A 27425-nucleotide genomic window follows, 5' to 3' on the forward strand; every position below is an offset into this window, starting at 1 on the left:
ATTACTCATTGTTGGTGACATTGCTGTTCGTGATCACGAACTTGCTGGTCATACATAGACAAGTACTGAACAAGTCATCGACGCCGATCGGAACAGTCACGTGTGTACCGACAATTCAGCCACCGACTCACTAGCCAACGTGGATGCTCACAAGCACCTGTTTGTCCGTCGGGTTACTGGTACCGGAAGCTGCCATACAAGCCAGGTGAGGGAGAGATTAAGGATCTCATCCATAGGGATTATTCTGGGCTAGTCCCTGAAACTTACAATCTTGAGTTTAAAAAACGATATTCACTAGTGCATTACCATAAAAGGTGAAGTACGAGCTATTGCTTAAATGCTTCCGTAAAGATAAACTTTGGAATAATAAAATAAAAAAGAAAGCACACACAATTGACTTATAAGGATAATTATTATTTTTACATTTAGTGCATCTTGATATACCCGAATTTATACTTTTTTGCTCAGCCTTATTGTCTGTCAGTCCAATCCAGTCATCGAATGTCTCATTCATAATGCAAGTTTAGTCACACCAGTTTACGGTGTTTATACTTGAAAATGTAAACATTTGGATTATAAATTAATGCGGCGTAGCTTGTGCATCCTGCATCTCCATCATTCAAACTGCATTTTAAAAATGCCTCAAGTGTTCGCCGTTTCATTTCCAAGATAAGTTGTTATCAAATAACACAAAGCGAATAACTGCTGCATTTCGATCGTCAAAATGCCCATATCTATTTAACCATTACAGATTGAACCGTTTTGTGTGTGACGAGTCTGAAAATAAGAAATGCGTATCAATTCACCCATGTAAGTGCAAACCAGTTGACCGGGACTAACTTTAAATCCACGTTATTTACAAGAGCGACCTGATAAAAGGTCCATTTTTTCCTGTTTTATTTATTTTGTTCGCCATTCAAGTATACCATTTTTTCTTGCAAGTTACGATTGCAGTTTACTCACTTGACGAGTTGATGTTGAGCCATTGAAACTTTCAGATTTACATTGAAACATGTCAAATAAAACATTACAATATAAAATAAATATTCACGGAAACTTTTCCGTTGTCGTCATTTAAACAATCTATTTTGTTTTTGAATTTTGATATAGTAAGACACATTTGTTTTCATGTTGAGGTTGAAGGCATTTAAATATTGACTTAATTTATAACACTTAGCGAAGATGCCATATGAGACTTGGTGCTTTGTTTTGGATGTTTGCTGATATGGCATGGAATACATCGCGATGGTACGTTCAGTAAAATAAATGTGAACATCTTTCAATATATCATTGACATCAGCAAACAACTTTAAGATAAAAAATAGAGTCTAGATGTGTTGTTCTATATAAGACTGGTTGTAACTAAACTACTTACAGATTCATTATAAGTGAGGTTTCTCCTGACTGGCGGACTGGAATTCATTAGCATTTGTTGAACACAATGGTAATACAGTTTTTGTCATTATTATTTCATCATATTGTTATTTATTAAGAATTGCGATACTTTGTCAGCATTTCGTCTGTGTTAAAACAGTCGGAAAAATCATGCCTAACTTACACTTTCGAATAAGCATTCTGTCAATGAACCGATAACATTATAAAAATATTATATATTCTTTAAATAACAACATACGTTGATGTTAGCTGTACTTTTCAAGAGTGTTACATCATATTGTTTTTTTTTCGTTTATAAACGAATCTCGTTTAAGTTTTAGTTTCATATTTGCATTTGCGAGTAAACTTGCACATGCAGCATGTTCATCGCAATATTAGCAAAACTGTTACATGGGTGGAATGCCATATAAGAATGCAGGGTTTAAGAGGGAAAGCAGAACGTTTTATAGGTGTTAAAATATTGCAAAATCTTTAAAGATACGAAGAAACCTTAAAGACTAAGTATTATATGTTTTAGTTTAAACATGCTTTAATATTATATTTTGTGGTCGCTTAAAAAAGTTAAGTTTTCACGCTGTCTGTTTTATTTGAAGGATAACCAACATATTCAAATAATGGTGGTGGAATTTTCGTTATTAATTTGGACCAGCCGTTATTGTTATTAACAACTATAGACAATTAATTTATGTAAATTGAAAATTAGCAATTTCCAAAATTCACGCGAAGATAACAAAAATCAAGTTTATGCAAGTTAAATCAAGGTAAGGACATTGAACGAAATTTAATGGCTTGTTTTTAATGTTTACATACTTATTGTACCCATTTAGTCTTTCAAACTTCGCGTTGGTCCAATCAGTGTAATCATTATAGACTTATGGAATTAAAATGTCAAGTAATAAAGATTCAATAGACGGACATGATTAACGTATTTTGGTACAAAACCTTGCATCATTTTTATCTCAGATTTAATTAAATCGAAACGTCGATACAAGTTTAAGCCACATCTCAATCATCAAGTTCTGCTTAGGCTAAACAAAACAGATTAATTTCGCTCTCCAAACATTAATTTTATCTTTTAATGCCGCACATGAAAGTTATTGTCGGTGCATACAACTTGAAGGAAAATATTGCTTTTATTTATTATTTCCGTATTTTAGGTTAAAATCAATTTACCTGTGTACCAAAGATATTCATCGTTCCGTGGAGCCAATAGGTTATCTCTTCGAAGTGACATTATTATTTGCTTAATGTGATGACTTAAGAACATTAGACTAAATCTGCCTTCTTAGGGATCAATCAATGTTATCAAACTATGAGGCTGATTGGATCTATCAAACTATTTTACTGATTTGATTGACATGCTATCTAGCCATTCGGAATCCATGGCCTTCTTTTTTGACGGTGTGTCTGATAACTAAAGGCCTATACAGACAGCGGGTTTTCGTGTTTTATTTAAGTATGCATGCATAAGGTGTTCATATTGTTATGGTGATGTAATAAGCTAAAACATGACGATCGATACTATTCGCTTTATATAAAGGCGACTGCTGGTAGACAATGTGCAGGAACATGCATACCCAGTGTGGGGACTTTAATTGTGATGTACTGTGCCAAAATCGTAAATAAATTGACATTATTATTTATTTATTTATGAACGTGTTTTCATTAATATTTTGTACTTTTTGTTTGCCATATATGTGATATATGCAGGGATTTGTTAATTGTATGTAAACAAATAAATACGTACGTAAAAGAGATATTTTGAAACAAAAAATGTGCGCACAAAATAATGTAAATGCTTGGTGACCTTCATATTCATCTTTGTATTTGTACACTTATGTATTTCAACCGTCACTTGATCATCTGTCATTTGCACAGCATGATCACAATAGAGGTTGAATGGGTCCCTTTAAATGTGTTTGTTATATTTTTACATAATCCGTAAGAATGCATTAAATTGCCACTCTACACAGTGTTATATGTGTTTGATGCCTATAAGCAGAAAACACTAACGAACATAATGCAATTGATGATTGAGAAAATCCCTTTTCAACAAGAACGCATCCGTATGTTTGTTTGCGTACGCATTACATGTTTTGGTTATCGGTCCGGTCCTAGAGCATGACATCTATATGTTGCGTTATTGATTCAATGCGACGAACACAAATCGTAGAACTGTTCATTTAAATTTAGTCAGTTGATTGACACGACATTCTAGCAAAAACCCCAGATACAAGGCCATTTTACCGGTGGAAACAGCAATGGCAAATATACATTTTTGTGTTTGGGGGTGTGCAATTTTGCACTACTACAGACAATAGTAAATATTTCGGCTATTTAAATTCTTAGTTTGTTTGTTAAATACTGACACATACTTATAAGCAAAATCATCATGCCATTTTAATAATTCGGTATCAAATTGGCTGAGCAGTAGGTTTTATTGACGGATGGCGTTCCTGCAATCCAATCTCAATATTATTGTCGCGAGCAATTCGTTGTTAAGATATAGTCACGCCGTCGGTGCGTCTAAAATAACAATCGACAATAGTAGAGAAATTAATAACCGCCAAACGAAATTCATGGACATTTTGTTGCTGACGGTTTATTTGAAGCACCGGTACAAACATTCCGTCCATAATGTATATGCTTTAAATTAATTAGCTTGCTTTGATGAAAGGTGTCTGTATACACAATCAGCACGATAATAATTATGTAATCAATTAGGCAAGACATCGTCGAAATCAACTAGCAGCTTTCTTTTTTTCCTTCCAAACAGATCGTTGTTTTTATTTGTAATAAAAAATGACACGTGAAATCATATTACGCGTGTGGATTACATGTTTTGAAGAAAATTACGTGAAGTTTTAAACTTGTATAACACTTATGTGTACCGCTTTTGACGTTAATTGCTTCATTGGGTGCATTCCGTACCTTACCTGATATCTGTTCTGTTCATAATAGTGTGCACTTGACAATTATAATCACACGATAGTTGATCGTTTATATAAAAAGTGAGAGCTCGCGCACGAACATTTACGTATAATTTAATGCTCGTGATGTTAAGATAGAAAGATGCTCGCGGGTTAAAATATACTTTCGGTCATGGGTTCAATAAAAAAGCACATGATTATAGTGTCAAATTATTAAACTCGAATGTATACACACAATTTAGTAATTCTATCACAATCGTACGTTTAAGCAATTAAACAAATGAAAAATAGACTGTAAGTTTACATTCAAGAAGTGTTTTGATCGAAAGGCATGTTGTTAAACTTGATTTATGATGTTAAATTGCGAGAGATAATATCAACAGGTCAATAGTTGCCTCATGTAGAGTAAGCTTTGTATTTATTTTTTTACACTGGCAATTATGGAAATTGTAATCAGCCTGCTCAATGCGTATGCATATTTTAACAATTCTAAAAGACTTTGACAGATGTAATAAATTATTACACATAAGACGACAACAGGCGTTTACAACGCAGCCTGGTAACTTGCGGTTAAATGTATTTATTTAAAGAATCATCAGCTTTGCTTGTATATATACACTTCTTCTAACTTAGACTACGGTAATTATGTTGATGTGTTATTTAAAAAAATGAAGTTTTATTCATGTTAACATTTTTGGCAATATATAAGGAAGTAAAATGTCAATGATCCCATTTCAAATGGCGAGTGAGGTCAACAGGAAATGTGTCAAAAAGCAAGGTTGTTTGATATGTTGAACGCAATGCGCTTTTTTAAATTATAACGAGTAACATATAACAAGTTGAGTACACATATTATTTTCACATGTTGATGATCTAGATAAATATATTAGATATATAGAAATAAGGAAACATTATCCTAAACGAAAATTTTATCTTCTAGTATTTTATTTACGGCATATGGCCAATGCAAATACACAACACGACAAGACATACACTCCAACATTAGACGTACACTCATTATTAGAGTTAGGTCACCGCCTTGGAACGGTCAAGGGAAAGAATGCGAACATGTATTTCCGGAAAAAATATACATGTTTCAAAAACTAGTGTGTTATACTACATGCAGACTTGTTTTTTCATTGTATTTACAATACAAAAAGTAAATACGTGTATCTATTTGTGATTTGTGATAAAATTATATATATGTACTTGACAAATTATACGATTAAGAAGTAAATTTGTCTAAAAGCGGTTTTTCATTCAAGGTTTTTATCAGAAATAACGCCTGATAATCATGTGGTGTAACTGTTAGTTGTTTTTAGGCTATTTGTCAATGAAAACGAGAAAACGAGAAATTGTCAATATATGATGACTTGAGTCCATTGCTTTAATATCGCATTCTCGGTTGAGTACCTAACAAACATATATAAATGACATACACTTGCATTTTGCAGTCATCCATAAGATATATCTACACTATAATTCTGGTCTTGGGCCTTGTGGGATCCGCATGTTCAGGTACGAAAACGAGCACAACTTGTCAATTGACCCTGTACAAATAATAATTTACTTTTGAGAAATTTCAACTAGCATCTTTTATAGATACATAAGTCAGTATTATAATCAAGTGATGTTCACTGGTCCATGTTTATATAATTTCAATATTGAAAATATCAATCTTGTGCTTGTGTTATAATTTAGACGAGAAATAACTCATATGTATATATACACCATTAAAGGTAACATATGATAAATGAATTGTAATTCTTACATTAGTGTTGAAGTATACGCGTGTGTCGAATGTTATTAACCAATAATGACCGATCCGTGTTGCACAACTCATATTGATTAAAATCAACGTTCATATTTTTATCATCATATTTTTATCAGCCATTAACTTGTTATATTCTAGACGCAGCGGCATTGGAAGGGTCGTGTACAGCTGATGCAGATTGCACATTGACCACCAATGCGGAAAAGTGCATTGATACGGACAATGACACGGTAGTGGATAAATGCAAGTGTAAGACAGGGTTCTTAGCAAACACTGGCAACACGGCTTGTATAGGTTAATACTCTTTATAATGTTTTATTGTTGACCACCAATAAAAATAATACCACAGTAAACCGATATCTCACAAACATATCGTTAATGTCAGTATCACATCGAATGCGTCTGTTCCTGGTTATAACGGTCACTATCTTGTTTGACTATTTTGTAAATGAGTTTGCATTTAACTTAAAAATAAACGTGTTTTAAACGCTCTTCTATCGTATATTTTTTATTAAAGTCACGACAAACGTTTGTGCGATATATATTTGACATTGTACGCTCGAGCACATTTTTAGTATGTCAATTCTTATTTTACGTTGTTGTCGTATAACGTTTTTTTCAGTACAAAAGTGCTTTTGAGTTTGTGTGAAATATGAATAAAAGCATATTATTTAAATACCCGTAGGTATATACTCAATTTTTACAGGTTGAAGCCTTATTTCACATGAAAACTTTACTTTTTGACAAACGATTGTAACCACAATTTATATCCGAGGAAACGAGCTACTAAGTCGTTGTTTCGAACTAAAAACAAGCTAGTTTCTCATCTGAACCAATGTACCGCAAAGATTACAACCTCATGTAAATAATCGAATGGAAATAATAATATCTTCTACAACAATTGTTATATGAATTATCACAATGATTAAGAAAGTATGTATTTAATTACAATATGTTGAACAACACATTTGCACAGAATTCTTAATAACGATATTTGTTATACGAAACATTGCTTGTTATCAAATAATATTATTTTTAAACAGCCGCATGTGCTCATAAGGTGACATGCTCTGAACATAACTAGTGACTGTACTGGAGCTTATGTTAGTACACACACAACTTGCGAGTGTTAAGCCACTCAAATAGCAAAAGCTACTGAAACATATTTGCAAATTATTGGTGTGGATTTTATTCAGCACTCAAATTATATAGATTTTTTTAAATATTTAATAACTTTGCGTCACAGGAATATTCTTTTTTAGAACATAGTTTCCTCAAGAGTTATGTGTCAAGGCTTCTTTAGTCTTTGGCATGTGTTGCAAAGTCGCGGGACCGAGTGGCTTTGTCGTTGAAATGACTTTTTGTTGAGACATAAATAAATCGATAAAACGAGTAACTAAGACGTAAAAACGAGTTTCTAATTCGTTGTTACTTCATAAAAATACAAGGTAATTTCACATCAGTGCCACCATACCACCTTTGAGTTTTTTTTCCTACGAAAAATTCTGAAAAATGTATATTCATTGACTTCTATTTTAAGATTTTTACATTATGTTCGTGAGTGTTTTCATCATAAATTTACGCACATTAAAATATTCGAATCTGATACATGTTCAGATTTAATTTCGTATATAATATACCCGTCTTGATTGCATTTATGTATGCTCGAGATAATTCGACCACACAGCACTACAGTTCAACAGAGTGTAAAAACAAACAATCTCAGCTAACAAGAGCTTTATACGAGTACAATCTAAATAAAAATGAACGTACGCGAGAACAAATGATTTCTATGAAGAAGGATTACAAGTATGCATGTAGGAAAACAAAATTAAAATATAACAGTGACCAAAGCAAGCGAATGAATAATATGAGACGGAAATCACCTCGTGAATTTTGGAAACTGTTCAAGCGAAAACCTTCATCACAAATCTCAGACACGATACCGTTAAGCGAATTTAGGGATTATTTCAGTAAATTAGCCGACGAAAGCAGTGTAAATCAAAATTCTTTTGACGCCGAAACTTTCTTAAATGAATTTGACAATAGGCAAAACACACACCCGTCGTACCCCGAATTAGATAACCCCATATCGATAGAAGAAATAATAAAGGCAACAAAACGATTGAAACACAATAAAGCGCATGCGCAGGACAATATAATATATGAATATTTTACTGAAACAATACATGTGATTTCAAAGCCGCTTGAAATATTATTTAATTACATAATGGATAAAAAGTGTTTTCCACGCAGCTGGGCGTCCGGAGTTATCATACCAATACATAAACGTGGCGACATTACAGACCCAAATAACTATCGGGGAATTACGTTAATTAGTTGTTTTGCCAAACTGTTTACAAGTATACTTAATGAACGTCTTAAACAATGGGCGGAAACTAATGACATTTTAACGGATGCGCAATTCGGCTTTAAACCAAACTGTAGCACAGTAGATGCAATATTTATTCTTAATGCCCTCATAGAAAGACAGTTGCAGAATAAAGAAAAACTATTTTGTTGCTATATTGACTACCGGAAAGCATATGACGTCATCAATCGCGGTCAATTATGGAGTAAAATGATTAATATGGGCATCGACGGTAAACTCTTGACCCTTATTCGATCCATGTACAATGAAGTCAAATTACAGGTTAAACACATGGGTTCACTGTCAGACATATTCAATAGTAACGTTGGTCTATTTCAGGGGGAGATAACCTCGCCCATATTGTTTTCACTCTTTATTAATGACATCGAATTAAGTCTGCAGAATGGAATAAACGCCGGCATGACATTAGAACAAATATCTATCTATCTCTTATTATTCGCAGACGACGCGGTTTTATTTTCTGAAACACAAGAGGGTCTTCAAGAGTCATTATACAATTTAGAAGCCTACTGCGATAAATGGAATTTAACAGTTAACATTGAAAAAACAAAGGTCATGGTATTCCGAAAAGGGGGTTCAATCAGTAAAGCATTCAAATGGACTTATAAAGGTCAAGAACTAGAAATTGTGAATAATTTTAATTACCTTGGAATTGTGATGTCAAGTGGCGGATCGTTCGTGCCCGCAACAAATACACTTTATGGCAAAGCATTAAAAGCGATGCATTCTTTGTTCAACCTAACGAAAGATATGAACGTACCCATAAATATCATGTTTAATTTATTTGACGCATATGTTTCATCCATTTTAAACTATAACTGCGAAGTTTGGGGATCCATCAAAGCGGAAAATATTGAACGCGTTCATCGTAAATTTTGTAAAAGACTATTGAACGTAAAAATGTCAACAAATTCACTATCGCTATATGCCGAAGTTGGTCGATTTCCCTTGCATATCGACAGATATGTCAGGATGGTTAAATATTTTTTGAAATTACATACTGTGAAACAGGGAAATTGTATTCTTAAACAAGTTGTAGTTTTACAAAGATTAGAAATTGAACGTAAAAATAATGCTAACAATTGGTCATCGAAAATACGGGACATTCTTAACCAAACCGGTTTCACCGATGTATGGCTATTCCCCGAATCTGTTAACAATGATCACTTTATCCCGTTATTCAAAAACAGATTACGAGACCAGTATATTACCAACTGGGATGTCAGTGTGACGTCGTGTAGCTCAATGATCCTATATAAGGAACTCAAACCGGTTTTTGAAAGATCATCGTATCTTGATATTGTTGTCAACAAAAAACATAGGAACATTATTGCAAAATTACGTTTGTCCTCTCACAAATTATTCATAGAAACGGGCAGACACCAGAATATTGACAGAGATCAACGCAAATGTATATTATGTAACCTTAATGACATCGAGGATGAATTTCACTTTGTTCTTAAATGTCCTTATTATAATGATGTTAGGAATGCATTAATTCCGAACTATTATAGAATCCGGCCAAATATGTTCAAGTTTATTAAACTACTTAATAGCTCAAACAAAACTGTATTAAGAAAGCTAGCCATGTATTGTTTAACATGCTTTAAAATAAGAGAAAATGTCATATATATGTAGTGTTAAATACAAATACATTTTTACAAAAAAATAAGGTCAGAAATATGTAATTATACCTATATTTGTAAACCTATATGCATAAAATTGTGTGACCACTGTGTATTAAACCCATCCATGTACCATTCTCACGAAATATGTTCACGAACTATGTTTATTTCGTGTTTATTTAGATTATTTATTCTTTAAAATGATGTGTGTTTTTGTGTGTACTTCAACGCATGCTGTTATTTATATGTATGTTAATGACGATGAGCTTCACATGCTTAAGTCAAAAATAAACTATTCTGTTCTGTTCTGTTCTGTTCTGTTCAACAGATAGTTAAGCACTTAACGCGATACATATCTGTCTTTCAAAATGCAGCTGTTGTTGCGTTGGGAGGAACATGTGCTAGCGCCGCCGAATGCACGGGGACTGCAAACGCTGATGCATGCACGGCCACCAAGTGCACGTGTAAACCCGCCTATACTGCAAACACCGCTGGACCAGCTTGCATAGGTAAAAGTCCTATCTTATAATAGTATGGTTTATTTTGAATGCTTGTATGAATCTTTTTTTGATTAACTCTATCACGCAATTTACAGCAAAGTCGTATTGAATCAGAGTAAATTGATTTCAAATAACGCACACTTACTTTGTATTTTTGTTTAAGTTTTTGACAGCCGACAATGCTCTTAAGGGGATATGGTTAATCGCTCATGACTATACTGTAATTACCAATGTTTATGTTGCACAAAATACCCTTGCGAGTGTTAAGTACCTCTAACAGAAAACACTACTGAAACATGTTTACACATTATTGGTGTAGATTTTATTCAGAACTCAAATTATTCGTAGATATTCAAAACCTGTCCACCTTTATAAGTTCGTGTGTCATGAATATTCGCACTCTTCCGAAAAAAAATTATGCGACAATTTTATGTTGCAACTATTTTTAATACAGATATATAGACAATCCCAGAAATCGATACCTCCCTGGATTACCCGCCCCTGAATACTCTCGCGCGCCACCAAAAAGGTACTGAAGAAATAAACATGGACATATATATATGTGTGTATAGGTCCCTACGCAAAACAAGGCAGCGAAACGGTTTTATCAAATATATTTGAGGATTTAAAGAGTTTCTGTTATCGATCTGACAACCACATAATAGTTCGTGTTATTTAAAAAAAAAAAAAATTACATAATTAGTAGAAATAAGGTTCATCTGCATTCGTTTAAGAGTAATAAAACACAGCATGGACATGGACCTATTCGTGTAGGTCCCTGGCATGAATAGGTCTTGATTGTCATTTAACATGTTATTTAAAGGTGACGCGTGATATCTGATCTTAATTTCGGTATCTACACATGTGCAGACATGTGGTGTCACGGGCAAACCCATAAACGCTTTTAATCCACACTTGGAACATCGCCTCCCATTTAGCGAATTCGTTCGCGCCTTTATCGCTGATGTTTTTTTTAAGAGATGTATGTTGCTGTCATTAATAATCCGTAATTAAAGAAAAATAACTCACTTATTTTGTTCGTGTTTTTATTTTTTAAGCGTAAATTTAGACCGTTTTACGAAAATTTAATAAAGACATACGATTAGGAAATCTAGAGAACACAATTGGAACTATTTAAGTTTATTTAAGGCTCATTTTTTATCATGTTGAACATTTCAATCGTGAATTAAGATGTTATTAAAAAATTTAATCATATTTCAGGCAACATGTAAAACGTAATTTAAATAATAATATAAGAAAGTTGTAGACAAAAGCTGATATGTCCTTTTTAATAAAAAAGTATGACATATCCTGACATCTTACACAGTTTTGCAAGCGAATAACTCCGATACTTGTTCATTTTAATCACAAAATTCATTTCCGGCTAGACATTTTTGTATTAGCTTGAGAGCGATTTTTAAATAAAAGATTTCTAAAACCACTTTAGTTTTAGACTAAACTAAATACATAATTTTTTTTTTCTCTACCTGAAAGCTTACAGAGTTTCGATAATAAAGATTTACGGAACAATTTTAGAATCACAAACTTCATTTCGGCTATAGATTTGTATATTACCTTTAAAATGACACTTACAAGGGAAATATTAATAGCGAAATGGTAACTGTTTAGACAAACAAAAATATGTATTATTCAATAAAAGAAGTCGTCCTCAGTCTTTAATCTTACAACGTTTCTTAATGAATATCTCCGGAAAGTATAGAAAGTACGACATTTAATAAGAAATAATATAGGCTGAAAAAAAGGCAGATATCAATATAATTTTCTACATCGACCTTAAATCTATCTAATTAATATCAAAGATCTATATAAAAAAATTGGTCTGAATGGATGTTTCCAATCTTTATATATTGACAGATCTTTGTTAATATCTCCGGCACTATTTACGCTAAAATCACAACGTTTACTTCAGACTTTAGATATTTCTATACCTTTACAATTATGCTTGAAAATTTTTATTCCATAAAGAAATAATTAAATTTTATACAAATGCATTACTGAAAGGTATGCTTAAAAATGCCAACTCGGCCTTAAACATTACGTGTTGTCACTGAATATTGTTGCAGAGACACATATTTTATGCATCTATCGTGTATATTTTTTATTTAAATTATATTGATTTACGATGTGATACATATCGACACTTGGTTTCATGTTTCACTTGTTTTCAATCCTACTGTGCGAAGTCATAAAGTACTGTTTATTAGAATAAAGCGGGTGTACACTATGATAACGTTGTAATCTGTCAAATTCTTCAGTACCGTTTTCAATCGCGGGTTACGTAATAGCCAATATGGCGGCGCCCATATTATCGATTCTGGGATTGTCTATAATTTGTGATAAAAACAACTATTTTTAAGATATAGCTAAGACGTTTTACTATTACATACATGCATTAAGAAAATTTATCAGACTGCAAAAAGACAACATGTGTGATAGTTCACGGGCGATGTATTTAGTTATTTTAGTACGGCTTTTAACGTAGCACTGTAAAATTAAGTTCGATTCTTTAAAAGTCGCGAACGGCTACCTTGAGGGAACATGCGTCGCAAACCAATAAAAATAATACCACAGTAAACCGATATCTTACATACATATCGATAATGTCAGTATCACATCGAATGCGTCTGTTCCTGGTTATAACGGTTCCGTTGATGGTATATTTATTCAGATGCCGATTAAAATGACATTGTAAAAGTATTGACACAATTAGCAAATAAAAAAGCAGCAAACCAGCTATATGTTCTTGTACAATGTAGAACGTATCTTGATGAATACGTTAGTATAATATGTAGTCTTAAAACACATTTATTATAATATAATCTTTTAAAAAATATCCCACTAATCCATCTGCGCCAAAACACTCTTATATTTTCGTTGCATTTGCTAATAATTACAGTATGTCTTCCACAAGAGCACAATCATCACCATGAGCATTCTGTCACTATCTTGTTTGACTATTTTGTAAATGAGTTTGCATTTAACTTAAAAATAAACGTGTTTTAAACGCTCTTCTATCGTATATTTTTATAAAAGTCACGACGAACGTTTGTGCGATATATATTTGACATTGTACGCTCGAGTACATTTTTAGTATGTCAATTCTTATTTTATGTTTGTTGTCGTATAACGTTGTTTTTTTTCAGTACAAAAGTGCTTTTGAGCTTGTGTGAAATATGAATGAAAGCATATTATTTAAATACCCATAGGTATATACTCAATTTTTACAGGTTGAAGCCTTATTTCACATAAAAAACTTTACTTTTTGAAAAGCGATTGTAACCACAATTTATCTCCGAGGAAACGAGCTACTAAGTCGTTGTTTCGAGCTAAAAACAAGCTAGTTTCTCATCTGAACCAATGTACCGCAAAGATTGTTAGAACCTCATGTAAATAATCGAATGGAAATAATAATATCTTATACAACAATTGCTATATGAATTATCTCACTGTTTAAGAAAGTATGTATTTAATTACAATATGTTGAACAACACATTTTCACTGAATTCTTAATAACGATATTTGTTATACGAAACATTGTTTGTTATCAAATAATATTATTTTTTAAACAGCCGCATGTTTTCATAAGATGACATGCTCTGAACATTACTAGTGACTGTACTGGAGCTTATCTTAGTACACACACAACTTGCGAATGTTAAGCCACACAAATAGCAAAAGCTACTGAAACATATTTTCAAATTATTGGTGTGGATTTTATTCAGCACTCAAATTATATAGATTTTTTTTTATACTTTTATAACTTTGCGTCACACGAATATTCTTTTTTTAGAACATCGTTTCCTCAAGAGTTAGGTGTCAAGGCTACTTTAGTCTTTGGCATGTGTTGCAAAGTCGCGGGACCGAGTGGCTATGTCGTTGAAATGAGTTTTTGTTGAGACATAAATAAATCGGTAAAACGAGTAACTAAGACGTAAGAACGAGTTTCTAATTCGTTGTTACTTCATAAAAATACAAGGTATACGAAAAATTCGGAAAAATGTATATTCATTGACTTCTTTTTTAAGATTTGTACATTATGTTCGTGAGTGTTTTCATCTTAAATTTACGCACATTAAAATATTCGAATCTGATACATGTTCAGATTTAATTTTGTATATGATATACCCGTCTTGATTGCATTTATGTATGCTCGAGATATTTCGACCACACAGCACTACAGTTCAACAGATAGTTAAGCACTTAATGCGATAAATATCTGTCTTTCAAAATGCAGCTGTTGTTGCGTTGGGAGGAACATGTGCTAGCGCCGCCGAATGCACGGGGACTGCAAACGCTGATGCTTGCACGGCCACCAAATGCGCGTGTAAACCCGCCTATACTGCAAACACCGCTGGAACAGCTTGCACAGGTAGGTGTCCTATCTTATAATATTATGGTTTATTTTGAATGCTTGTATAAATCTTTTTTTTAATTAACTCTATCACGCAATCAACAGCAAACACATATTGAATCAGAGTAAATTGATTTCAAATAACGCACACTTACTTTGTATTTTTGTATAAGTTTTTGACAGCCGACAGTGCTCTTAAGGGGATATGGTTAATCGCTCATGACTATACTGTAATTACCAATGTTTATGTTGCACAAACTACACTTGCGAGTGCTAAGTACCTCTAACAGAAAACACTACTGAAACATGTTTACACATTATTGGTGTAGATTTTATTCAGAACTCAAATTATTCGTAGATATTCAAAACCTGTCCACCTTTATAAGTTCGCGTGTCATGAATATTCGCACTCTTCCGAAAAAACATTGCGACAATTTTATGTTGCAACTATTTTTAAAACAGATATATAATTTGTGATAAAACCAACTATTTATAAGATATAGCTAAGACGTTTTATTATTACATACATGCATTTAGAAAATTTATCAGATTGCAAAAAGACAACACGTGTGACAGTTCACGGGCGATGTATTTAGTTATTTTAGTACGGCTTTTAACGTAGCACTGTAAAATTAAGTTCGATTCTTTAAAAGTCGCGAACGGCTACCTTGAGGGAACATGCTTCGCAAACACTGACTGTAACATGACAACCAATGCAGGGACATGCACGTCGACAAAATGCAAGTGCAATACAGGGTACATCGCTAACACCGGAAACACAACTTGTATAGGTTTGTAATTCATGTCTTATGTTGTTTTTGACATACCAAAACTAATCGTATGTCTTCCACAATAGCACAATCATCACCATGAGCATTCTGTCACTTTCTTGTTTGACTATTTTGTAAATGAGTTTGCATTTAACTTAAAAATAAACGTGTTTTAAACGCTCTTCTATCGTATATTTTTTTATTAAAGTCACGACAAACGTTTGTGCGATATATATTTGACATTGTACGCTCGAGCACATTTTTAGTATGTCCATTCTTATTTTACGTTTGTTGTCGTATAACGTTTTTTTTTCAGTACAAAAGTGCTTTTGAGCTTGTGTGAAATATGAATGAAAGCATATTATTTAAATACCCATAGATATATACTCAATTTTTACAGGTTGAAGCCTTATTTCACATGAAAACTTTACTTTTTGACAAACGATTGTAGCCACAATTTATATCCGAGGAAACGAGCTACTAAGTCGTTGTTTCGAACTAAAAACAAGCTAGTTTCTCATCTGAACCAATGTACCGCAAAAATGTTAGAACCTCATGTAAATAATCGAATGGAAATAATAATATCTTGTACAACAATTGTTATATGAATTATCACAATGGTTAAGAAAGTATGTATTTAATTACAATATGTTGAACAACACATTTTCACTGAATTCTTAATAACGATATTTGTAATACGAAATATTTTTTGTTATCAAATAATTTTTTTTTTTAAACAGCCGCAAGTGCTCATAAGGTGACATGCTCTGAACATAACTAGTGACTGTACTGGAGCTTATGTTAGTACACACACAACTTGCGAGTGTTAAGCCACTCAAATAGCAAAAGCTACTGAAACATATTTGCAAATTATTGGTGTGGATTTTATTCAGCACTCAAATTATATAGATTTTTTTTACTTTTATAACTTTGCGTCACATGAATATTCTTTTTTTGAACATCGTTTCCTCAAGAGTTAGGTGTCAAGGCTACTTTAGTCTTTAGCATGTGCTACAAAGTCGCGGGACCGAGTGGCTTTGTCGTTGAAATGAGTTTTTGTTGAGACATAAATAAATCGATAAAACGAGTAACTAAGACGTAAGAACGAGTTTCTAATTCGTTGTTACGTCATAAAAATACAAGATAATTTCACATCAGTGCCACCATACCACCTTTGAGTTTTGTCCCTACAAAAAATTCGGGAAAATGTATATTCATTGACTTCTTTTTAAAGATTTGTACATTATGTTCGTGAGTGTTTTCATCTTAAATTTACGCACATTAAAATAATCGAATCTGATACATGTTCAGATTTTATTTCGTATATGATATACCCGTCTTGATTGCATTTATGTATGCTGGAGATACTTCGACCACACAGCACTACAGTTCAACAGATAGTTAAGCACTTAATGCGATAAATATCTGTCTTTCAAAATGCAGCTGTTGTTGCGTTGGGAGGAACATGTGCTAGCGCCGCCGAATGCACGGGGACTGCAAACGCTGATGCTTGCACGGCCACCAAGTGCGCGTGTAAACCCGCCTATACTGCAAATACAGCTGGAACAGCTTGCATAGGTAGGTGTCCTATCTTATAATATTATGGTTTATTTTGAATGCTTTTATAATTTTTTTGATTAACTCTATCACGCAATCAACAGCAAATTCGTATTGAATCAGTGTAAATTGATTTCAAATAACGCACACTTACTTTGTATTTTTGTATAAGTTTTTGACAGCCGACAATGCTCTTAAGGGGATATGGTTAATCGCTCTATATGGTTAATCGACTATACTGTAATTACCAATGTTTATGTTGCACAAACTACACTTGCGAGTGTTAAGTACCTCTAACAGAAAACACTACTGAAACATGTGTACACATTATTGGTGTAGATTTTATTCAGAACTCAAATTATTCGTAGATATTCAAAACCTGTCCACCTTTATAAGTTCGCGTGTCATGAATATTCGCACTCTTCCGAAAAAAAAATGCGACAATTTTATGTTGCAACTATTTTTAATACAGATATATAATTTATTATAAAAACAACTATTTATAAGATATAGCTAAGACGTTTTATTATTACATACATGCATTAAGAAAATTTATCAGACTGCAAAAAGACAACATGTGTGATAGTTCACGGGCGATGTATTTAGTTATTTTAGTACGGCTTTTAAAGGGATCTTTTCACGCTTTGGTAAATTGACAAAATTGAAAAAAGTTGTTTCAGATTCGTACGTTTTCGTTTAAGTTATGATATTTGTGAGGAAACAGTAATACTGAACATTAACCATGCTCTAATATAGCCATTATATGCATCTTTTGACGATTTTAAAACCTAAAAATTATAAAGCGTTGCAACGCGAAACGATTGAATAATTTGTAGAGTTCTGTTTTTGTCGTTAAATTTTGTGAAACTACGAAGATTGCTTATATAAGGTATAAAATTCGTCAAGAATGTGTACTCGGCGGAATAGCTCAGTAGGCTAAAGCGTTTATACTTCAGGACTCCAGGGGTCACTGGTTCGAAACCTGCTCCGGGCAATGTTCTTTTCCTTTTTTATTTTGTTTTCTTGATTTTTTACTGGAGCTTTTACGATCCAATGTTTACATTCATCAATATAGAGCATTTAATGAATAAGTTAAAAAAGATGCCAAAATCTGTGAAAAGGCCCCTTTAACGTAGCACTGTATAATTAAGTTCATTTCTTTAAAAGTCGCGAACGGCTACCTTGAGGGAACATGCGTCGCAAACACTGACTGTACCATGACATCCAATGCAGGGACATGCACGTCGACAAAATGCAAGTGCAATACAGGGTACATCGCTAACACCGGAAACACAGCTTGTATAGGTTTGTAATTCATGTCTTATGTTGTTTTTGACATACCAAAATTAATCGAGTTTACTCTGCACCCACGGTTATATTTAATGGATATAGTTTTACCACAAGATACGTGATGTTAATAGAGATGATTGGATAAAGCTAAAAAAATAACTTGGTTGTTTCCACTAACATATCCCAATAATTACGGTAAGCAGGTCAGCTATGAGTTTTCTCTTTATTTTAGCTGAACACAAAAAGCTAATGGAGAACCATTATGTTATGTGGTCATTCGGCGTTTTTGAAAATGTTATTGAAAAAAAAACAGTGTTGAAGTTTAATTTAGTATATAATATATTCCACAATTATTCTTAATTTAAATTAAGATCTACCACTTTAAACGAATAATTTCGTTTTAATTACGTGACCAGCGGCTGCCGGTTATTTGGAAGGGACATGCGTGGCCAGTTCTGCTTGTATCCACACTGCAAATGCAAGTACATGCACAGAAAAGATATGCAAATGCGATTCTGGATTTACGGCAAACTCAGAAAACACCACCTGTTTAGGTAAGCACGTGTGAAAACTCGAACAACACTATTACCTAAAATGTTTATGTTATATATCTTGATGCGCTAAACAAGTTTGTCATGATACTTACCATGCGTGTTGTAATGATAAAGATAGATTTTTACACAATTATGATGATTATAAATTTACAATGTTGAAAAACATCATTATTAAAATTATTCTTTTAAATATAAGACATTATACTAAACAGATATTTACGGAGTATAACGTATAATTATTTACAAATACGTGTTTTACTTCAGTCAACGGTGCACTTGGAGGAAAATGCACTGCTGCAACCGAATGTATCAAGACAGCAAATGCCGGAACCTGCACTTCAGCCAAATGTGCGTGTGATTCAGGGTTCATCTTGAACCCAGCTAAAACTGCCTGTTTGGCTGGTAATACAGGTAATGACTATATGAATACAATTCTAGCTTTTTATTCGTCTACAAATCAAACGATTATGCATAACGTGTACAAATATGATATATAATAAATGGATTTGTCTAAGAAATCATTTGTGTATTAAGTTTTCATTTACATTTGTATACATCAAGCATTCGTACATGTTCTTGCGTTACACTGAATTTGTTCAAAGAGTAAAGAAAATCTATACAACAAGTAGCATCTATAATTATAGGAATGTATCAACACATTAAATTTTGTAAATTGTTAAAGGTTCCGTTTCCATAGCATCAACCTGGATAGTGGTAATCGCGTCCGTGCCTCTAGCTTTACATCTATAGTCTACAACCAGGCCATTTGCAAAACAAGTAACTGTGGACGGATCCCATGGAAGAGTAGTTATATGTGTGATTACCATTTACAGATTTTTGTTCTTTGTGAGTGTGTTGGTTTTACAAAACCCACGATGATGCTTCCTTTGATATTTTTTTTTCGTTTTAGAATAATGGACTGTATTAAGGTAGAGATGAATCGTGGTGGACATCTTTATATATCTTTCAACACAAATAACATGTTATTGCTACAATATAAAATAAAAAAGTACAATCCACGAGTGCACGCTGAATTTCACTATAAAAAGAACATTTATTTGCCTCTGATGATCAAGCCAAATTACAAATATAAAATGCAAAAGCTTCTTGATTATATATAACATGTAACAAATTGAAAAAGAACTTTCCCGGCATTGTTTTGTTTGTTCTATATCAAACTCTTCACCACCCAGCTGTCATAATTGATTAAGGGTAGTTTTTTGATATGTGATACAAATACACATACGTGTGTTTTCTGAAAACCAATTGAATTAATTGTTTTTATCCAAAAGATACATAGCATCACGAAATATCATAAATGTGAATAAACAATATTAATGGTTTTGATAAGAGCTGATTTAATACAATTAGTTTATCAACAATAGGCATTTTAAGAATACAATGAGACCAAATATGTCCCTTCATTAGTATCTTGAAAGCTTCATTATACTTACATTCCCGACACAATCTTCATAAAAAGTGATATGCAGCTTCTATATTGTATAAATAAGCATATTAATTTTATGCTTTCCGATGGTTTATAGAGAATTAACCGGGAATGAAATTTCAGTGTTTCAAACAGTGAAAAAAACAACAACCCCCTATTAAAGGCAATTTTACAAAGGGAGACTACTAAGCATCGATCTTTATAAAAAAGATTAGCTTTCTTTAAATCTAAAAAAATGGTTGGGGGGGGGGGGGGGTTGCCCAGCTGGTAATTATATTGTCTGGAATGGCAAAATACAAACATAATTATGTGTAAGCATAAAATAAAAAAGGAAATGTGTTGGATTTAGTGGAATATCGATTTTACTTCACTCGTGATCATAGAAAATCATAGCGCTGAAGACACTGAAGTTGTTCGCTATTGCATAATTTAAGACGCAACTCATTTTTCAAAATTAATCGCAAGTTTGAAATGAACACACGCCATTCAAATTTATAAAGAATGTGTCTTAACTCACTGGTCGAGATCTGTGTGCACTTTTTATCATCCTATTTATTTCATAAAGATAACTTAGACAAAATAACAACAACATGGCCCTTTCTGGACGTTCTGAAAGCATTTACAGTATGATGAAAATGGTATTGAGAACTGAATATAAAGACAATTTGCAATCACAATCGTATTAAATGAATATTTCTGGAATATCGCACTAAGAATATAATTTCATGATGAAAATTTCCTGTACAAAACTTTTGATTTTTCACACAATACACAAATTCAAAATATACAATAAGATAATTGATGAAAATACAAAAAAAAAATCTGCTAGCAATACTTTCTACTCACGAATTATGTAGTCATAAAGACAGCCCTGTTGACACGTACTTTGTTGTTTATGCAATACGTGTTACCCTAGCAGTTCACACAGTGTCAACAATTCTGACCTACACATAGGTATAGAGAACTAATGCGCTTTTTCGGCATAGCTGTTTTACCCAGCTTTTCACCTTAAATGACTTTAACATAACGCCAGCAGACACGCAGGAATATTTTATAATGTTTCATAGGCTGATTCCAGATAAAACCTCTGAACTTTGGATACATCACTGTGCTCAGCGCAGAGGATGTAGCACTGTTCAGTGTAAGGAATTCCGGAGTACTCTCTGCATGTTCAAACGACACAAATTTTGACCCAGTTACAATTATGCGTTAAAATCCTTATCGCAGAATGTCAAGTTAGTATTCGTTCACGAAATCGTCCGAGGAATATATAATTGACTATCGATAAACACAGTTTTGCTTTCAAGATGAGAAAACAAACATTACCGAAATAGTATAGTGTCACGATAAGAGGAAAATCGTTTAATTATTCAACCACAAATGTTTGCTGTACTCTGTCAGCACGTCTGGAAATCGTTCCTGAATGCCTGGATAGGCTGCCCTTATTTACAAGTTTGCTATTTTTAATTCAATTTTGTATCGAACAGCAATGTGCTAAAATGTGCCATTTACAATTCACAATAAGATGTTTAATGACCCTCGTCATGCGAAAATGTGTCCTATTCCATATGCGCCCATCATATATATAGCCCACTCAGCCTGCGCATCTCTCAGTCTGGTCAGGAGATACATACTCAGACCATAACATATTGAGTGATTTTATAGCGAACAACATCGCCTCTGACCAGACTGCGCAAATGCACATGTTGGGTTTAAGAAACGCATACGACCCATTTTCGCATGACGCGGTTATGAAAGTGTGATTTAAATGTGTCGAAAGAAAACTGCGTTTAAATCAAATAATAACATACGATATATTTCGATAGTGAAGAAATATACTCATAATAAGGCATGGGAGGACACATATGATGTGCACTCCCGAAGTATAATTTTTATCTACTTACACTAATTTGTGGTTTGACAATGATAACACACATTTCATGCGGTGAATATGCGACTTACAAGTGAAAAAACAACAACATAATAGTTGAACTTTTGTTTTCCGTTTATTTATTTAGAAACGTAAATTGCAAACTTTATTTCAAAGTCAGCATTTACGCCGACTACCTTTTAAAAAGATATTTCTTGTTATATTTAGTTGTTTTTTAATATTCAGTTTTAGCGATAATTAAGCATTTTTGAGGTTGTCTATAGTATACCTGTAGTAATTGGTGAACTCATGTTCAACGTTTTATAAATTGAGAGCTGTGAATATAATAAAACTGAACCTTCTACTATTGCGTTGTTAGCACCCGTAAATACAAAAGATCGCCGCTATCTGTTGAGAACAAAAGAACGTTTCCCAGAAATATCAAATTTAACTCCGCTGTAGAAGCATGAACGAGATTACGAAACAGATATTTCTTGTTATATTTAATTGTTTTTTTCATTCGGTTTAAGCGAGTTTGAAGCATTTTTGTTGTTGTCTAATGTATTCCTGAAATTATTGTTGAACTCATGTTCAACGTTTATAATTGAGAATATAAACAAGCATAACCTTATACTATTGCGCTGTTTTCCCGAATCTATTAATAGCCTCAGATTATGAATGACCAGTACAACGTCATTTAGACGCAGCAGATTGTGGACTATTTTAATAATTCATATATAATTTCTTCTGCGACACGTATAATACAAACATTGTTTATTGATTCTTTTCTATATAAGCTCTGTTCAAAATTATTCCATTTAACACGTTATTCACATAATGTTTCCATTTGTGAATGAATATAGTTGGAGAACTCAAACCTCTTGCTTTAATTATACAACTCTTTCTCGCGCGGATACGGCAGGTGTGGCGGGTAGTATTGAATTCATTATACATTAATTTACTTCATTTATGAACGGATTGCAGTTAAAACTGTCTAAAGACAGAAGGCTTTCAAACTGCTTTATCAGTTTAAGAACAGGAAAAAATGGTCTAAGCAGTACTTATCAAATTTGTCTTGAATTATTCTTGCAACCATTGGATACAACACGATAAACATTTTGCTTATTTATTATAACAGTATGCAAAGGAGTATAACTCAAATCTATACACAGACGTTGAACTATTCACAAATGGTTTTAAGAAGCAAATTACAATTCGGACCATATATACGCATAGAACTAACGCCACATGCTGGTGCCGAAAATATAAACACTACCTAAGTTGACAGTGATGTACATCCCTAGGTGAAACGTGTACAAGATTATGGGCTATAGTTATTTATACCATTAGTTAATGTTCAACGACTACTGTCCAACACCTAGTAATTAAATTAATTGTATTACGATTTACACTCTCCATCATACAAACTAGTCGATGATAAAATTGTGTCCACAGTAGTCGCTTATAATAATACCTGAACAATTTGATAGGAAGTGTCATTTTCATTTGCGCAACTTGAATTCGTCATAAATTAACTTACTTTATTTATGAACGGATTGCAGTTAAAACTGTCTAAAGACAGAAGGCTTTCAAACCCGATATCAGTTTTAGAACAGGGGCAAAAATGGTCCTAGCAGTACTTATCAGAGTTTTCTTAAATTACTTTTGCATCCATTGGATACTACGCGATAAACATTGTGCTGCTTTAATAATACTACATGCAAAGGAGTATAACTCAAATTTATGCACAAACATTGAACTATTTACATATTGGTACTAAGAAGCAAATTATTTATGGGACCAAATAAACGCATATAACTAACGCCACATACTGGTGCCGAAAATATAAACACTACCTAAATTGACAATGATGTACATCCCTAAGTGAAACGTTTACAAGATTATGGGCAATAGTTATTTATACCATTAGTTAATGTTCAACGACTACTGTCCAACACCTAGTAATTAAATTAATTGTATTACGATTTACACTCTCCATCATACAAACTAGTCGATGATAAAATTGTGTCCACAGTAGTCGCTTATAATAATACCTGAACAATTTGATAGGAAGTGTCATTTTCATTTGCGCAACTTGAATTCGTCATAAATTAACTTACTTTATTTATGAACGGATTGCAGTTAAAACTGTCTAAAGACAGAAGGCTTTCAAACCCTATATCAGTTTAAGAACACGGACAAAAATGGTCTTAGCAGTACTTATCAGATTTTTCTTAAATTTCTTTTGCATCCATTGGATACTACGCGATAAACATTGTGCTGCTTTAATAATACAACATGCAAAGGAGTATAACTCAAATTTATGCACAAACATTGAACTATTTACATATTGGCACTAAGAAGCAAATTATTTATGGGACCAAATAAACGCATATAACTAACGCCACATTCTGGTGCCGAAAATATAAACACTACCTAAATTGACAATGATGCACATCCCTAAGTGAAACTTTTACAAGATTATAGGCTATAGTTATTTATACCATTAGTAAATGTTCAACGACTACTGACCAACACCTAGTAATTAAATTAATTGTATTACGATTTACACTCTCCATCATACAAACTAGTCGATGATAAAATTGTGTCCACAGTAGTCGCTTATCATATTACATGAACAATTTGATAGGAAGTGGTATTTTTATTTGCTCAACTTGTGCATTAAATGACTGCAATAGCATCATCAACTTTCAGCTGAATCAGTGCATGCACGTTATGTCAGTGCATTGAATGTTATCATACTTGGAGAAACACGCGGATAGCAACGAATAATGTAATTCGAATAGTTATTAATAATTTCGATTTGTTGTTTTATCGCTTTACAGACTATTAACAATTTCATTATAGTGTCTTGTAGTTTGGAATGTATTTAATTAAGTTTGGAAAAATGTTCTTGGGCATTTGACGGACATTATACTGATGATGCGGACTGTACCGGGACTCCTCACACTGCCAGAGCACTGACATCGAAGGTGATCAAATACAATAAACATCCAAGTGTTTTCTCGGACAAACAGCCAATACATGAAATATTGCGTGTATTGGCACACAAACATGTCGGTATATATAGCGATTAATGTCCGCTTATTAATATGAAGGTTAAATGGTTTGTCGTAAATGGCGTCGTCTTTTACTGACGCTTTCTGGCAAATTGTAAATGTTTGAGTTAAATACAAATTTAAACGTTGTTCATTAAACCTGTAACTGTTAATTGTTTTTACAAAATGAAGCAATTTGAAGAAATATCTACAAACAATTCGCGAAAAACTATTTTATTTAACTTTGAAGATAAACATATAACATGGGTGCATTAGAATAAGTGCATTCGGTCACTAACATGGCCAAATACCAAATTATTGAACACAACAATTCATTATGTATGCATTAGGCTTGCTAACGAAAATATGTGAGTAAATGTTCATGTACGTCGTCAAAACATTCTTTAAATTGCAATGTATTCGTTGAATTGTTTATATACAACTTTGCAAGCGACCTTTAGAGATATAGTTATAAACAAATATTCAATAAGCTTTGAACAGAATCAAGTGTATCATATTTTCATTATTACATGGTTTTTAATGTCGGCTGGTATTCTTGATGGACACTGGGCTACTGGCAACAACGGTATTAAGAAAGCATGTGCACGAACTTACATGTCATTCTAATGAATGTGGGTATCAAACAATAAAAACGGGACCATACGCAACATCGCCAGAGGGCCAACACATCATACCCAAATACTAATTGTCAAAATCAGAAACACGATTGATCTCAACTATACGGAAACAACGTAAATTACCCCCACATGTTTAAAATGTAGAGCGATTGAAACTAGTTTAAAACACACAATTGAAACAGTAATGACCACAACTGGACGCAAAAGAATGCCTTAGTAAAATGGCTTAATAAGTAATTCATGAGAACGAAGCTAAAACATGATAGCAAAGTCCCTCAAAGTCGATAAACAATCATTCACATAAATGGTTATACAAAAATTGAGATGTAACTTATCAAATAATTAATTTCAATAGTTTGTATTTTCTTTAATATTGACTAATAACGTATGCTAAAATCAACTCCAATAGCGAAGTCTAACAGTGATTTAAAAATATATGTACACCATCTGATTTGTGTACTTATTGCAAACGATATCATGAAGACTTCATGTGTAAACATGGATCATCCGTACTCACTGCAAACAAGCTTCTCAAATGCTTCAGTAGGTGTTGCTAAAGAAACAATATTGTAAGCTACCTTACATGTAAGATACAATTGCTCATCTCTATGCGCTCAATTGTAGTTTGAGTTTGAGTCCAGCAACAAACTCTAAGCAAGACGGAGACCATTTAACGTTTTACATAATGCATCTTTATTCAGACAAGCATTAAACATTATATAATACAATAATATCTCTAGACTGCTAGAGTTGACTTAAAAAGGATGGACGTTTGGTGAACAGTTGCTCTGCTTTAAGGTTGTCAATATCATAAATAGTACTGATATTTTATGAAATACTAAAAACGTTCGTTTTTACTTAAATACCAGTAGTTAGTAGTTAATGTACAAACAAATTCTGATTATTACTTCTAATTCGTGAAATGAAAATGTTTTATGAAGTAGATCTATTACTGTTTGTTTCTTACTTTTTGGAAGGGTTTTCAATCGATCGAACAGTGATGTTTGTTGTTAGCAACTGTTGCCAAAACTGTGCGGAGAAGCTCCTTATATACCCTTCGGATGCTGCAGATTTGTCTGCAGCCAAAGCTTCAGCTGCAGCCAATCACAATCCTGCAGCATCCTGCACCATGTATGGAGGTAATGCGGTTACATGTAAACAAGAATATACTTCTAATTATAATAAATCGACAATCATCATAAATATCACATCTTAATCAAAGAAGGCAATAAGTTTGATGACTTGAAACAAT

General features: G+C 33.0%; 2 protein-coding genes across 8 annotated transcripts in view; both read left to right on the forward strand.

Annotated features, from left to right (window-relative positions):
• The window catches only part of LOC127864845 (latent-transforming growth factor beta-binding protein 2-like), a 177055-nt gene that overhangs the window by 102626 nt on the left and 47004 nt on the right, over positions 1-27425 (forward strand). The window lies entirely within an intron of this gene.
• Positions 1254-20313, forward strand: LOC127864844 (tenascin-X-like). 7 transcript variants are annotated; one of them, XM_052404734.1, is made up of 11 exons: positions 1254-1444; positions 5780-5843; positions 6238-6393; positions 10491-10625; positions 14872-15006; positions 15642-15779; positions 17202-17336; positions 18483-18620; positions 19022-19159; positions 19424-19570; positions 19842-20313. In XM_052404734.1, the coding sequence occupies exons 1-11, from the start codon at positions 1442-1444 to the stop codon at positions 19907-19909; spliced, it is 1257 nt and encodes a 418-aa protein (XP_052260694.1). In that variant the 5' UTR covers positions 1254-1441; the 3' UTR covers positions 19910-20313. The 7 variants fall into 7 exon arrangements, with proteins under 7 accessions (XP_052260694.1, XP_052260693.1, XP_052260695.1 ...); XM_052404733.1 differs by lacking the exon at positions 1254-1444 and adding an exon at positions 2922-3013; XM_052404735.1 differs by lacking the exons at positions 1254-1444; positions 10491-10625 and adding an exon at positions 2923-3013.

Source organism: Dreissena polymorpha, chromosome 1 (assembly GCF_020536995.1).
Source record: "Dreissena polymorpha isolate Duluth1 chromosome 1, UMN_Dpol_1.0, whole genome shotgun sequence".
NCBI classification, from domain to species: domain Eukaryota; kingdom Metazoa; phylum Mollusca; class Bivalvia; order Myida; family Dreissenidae; genus Dreissena; species Dreissena polymorpha.

What these genes read in the sequence shown, in the direction of transcription:
- LOC127864844 (XM_052404733.1), top strand. An exon ending in TGGCAACACGGCTTGTATAG is followed by an intron (nt 6,394 to 10,490) that starts GTTAATACTCTT and finishes TTCAAAATGCAG; the next exon opens with CTGTTGTTGCGTTGGGAGGA. An exon ending in CTGTTTGGCTGGTAATACAG is followed by an intron (nt 19,571 to 19,841) that starts GTAATGACTATA and finishes AAATTGTTAAAG; the next exon opens with GTTCCGTTTCCATAGCATCA.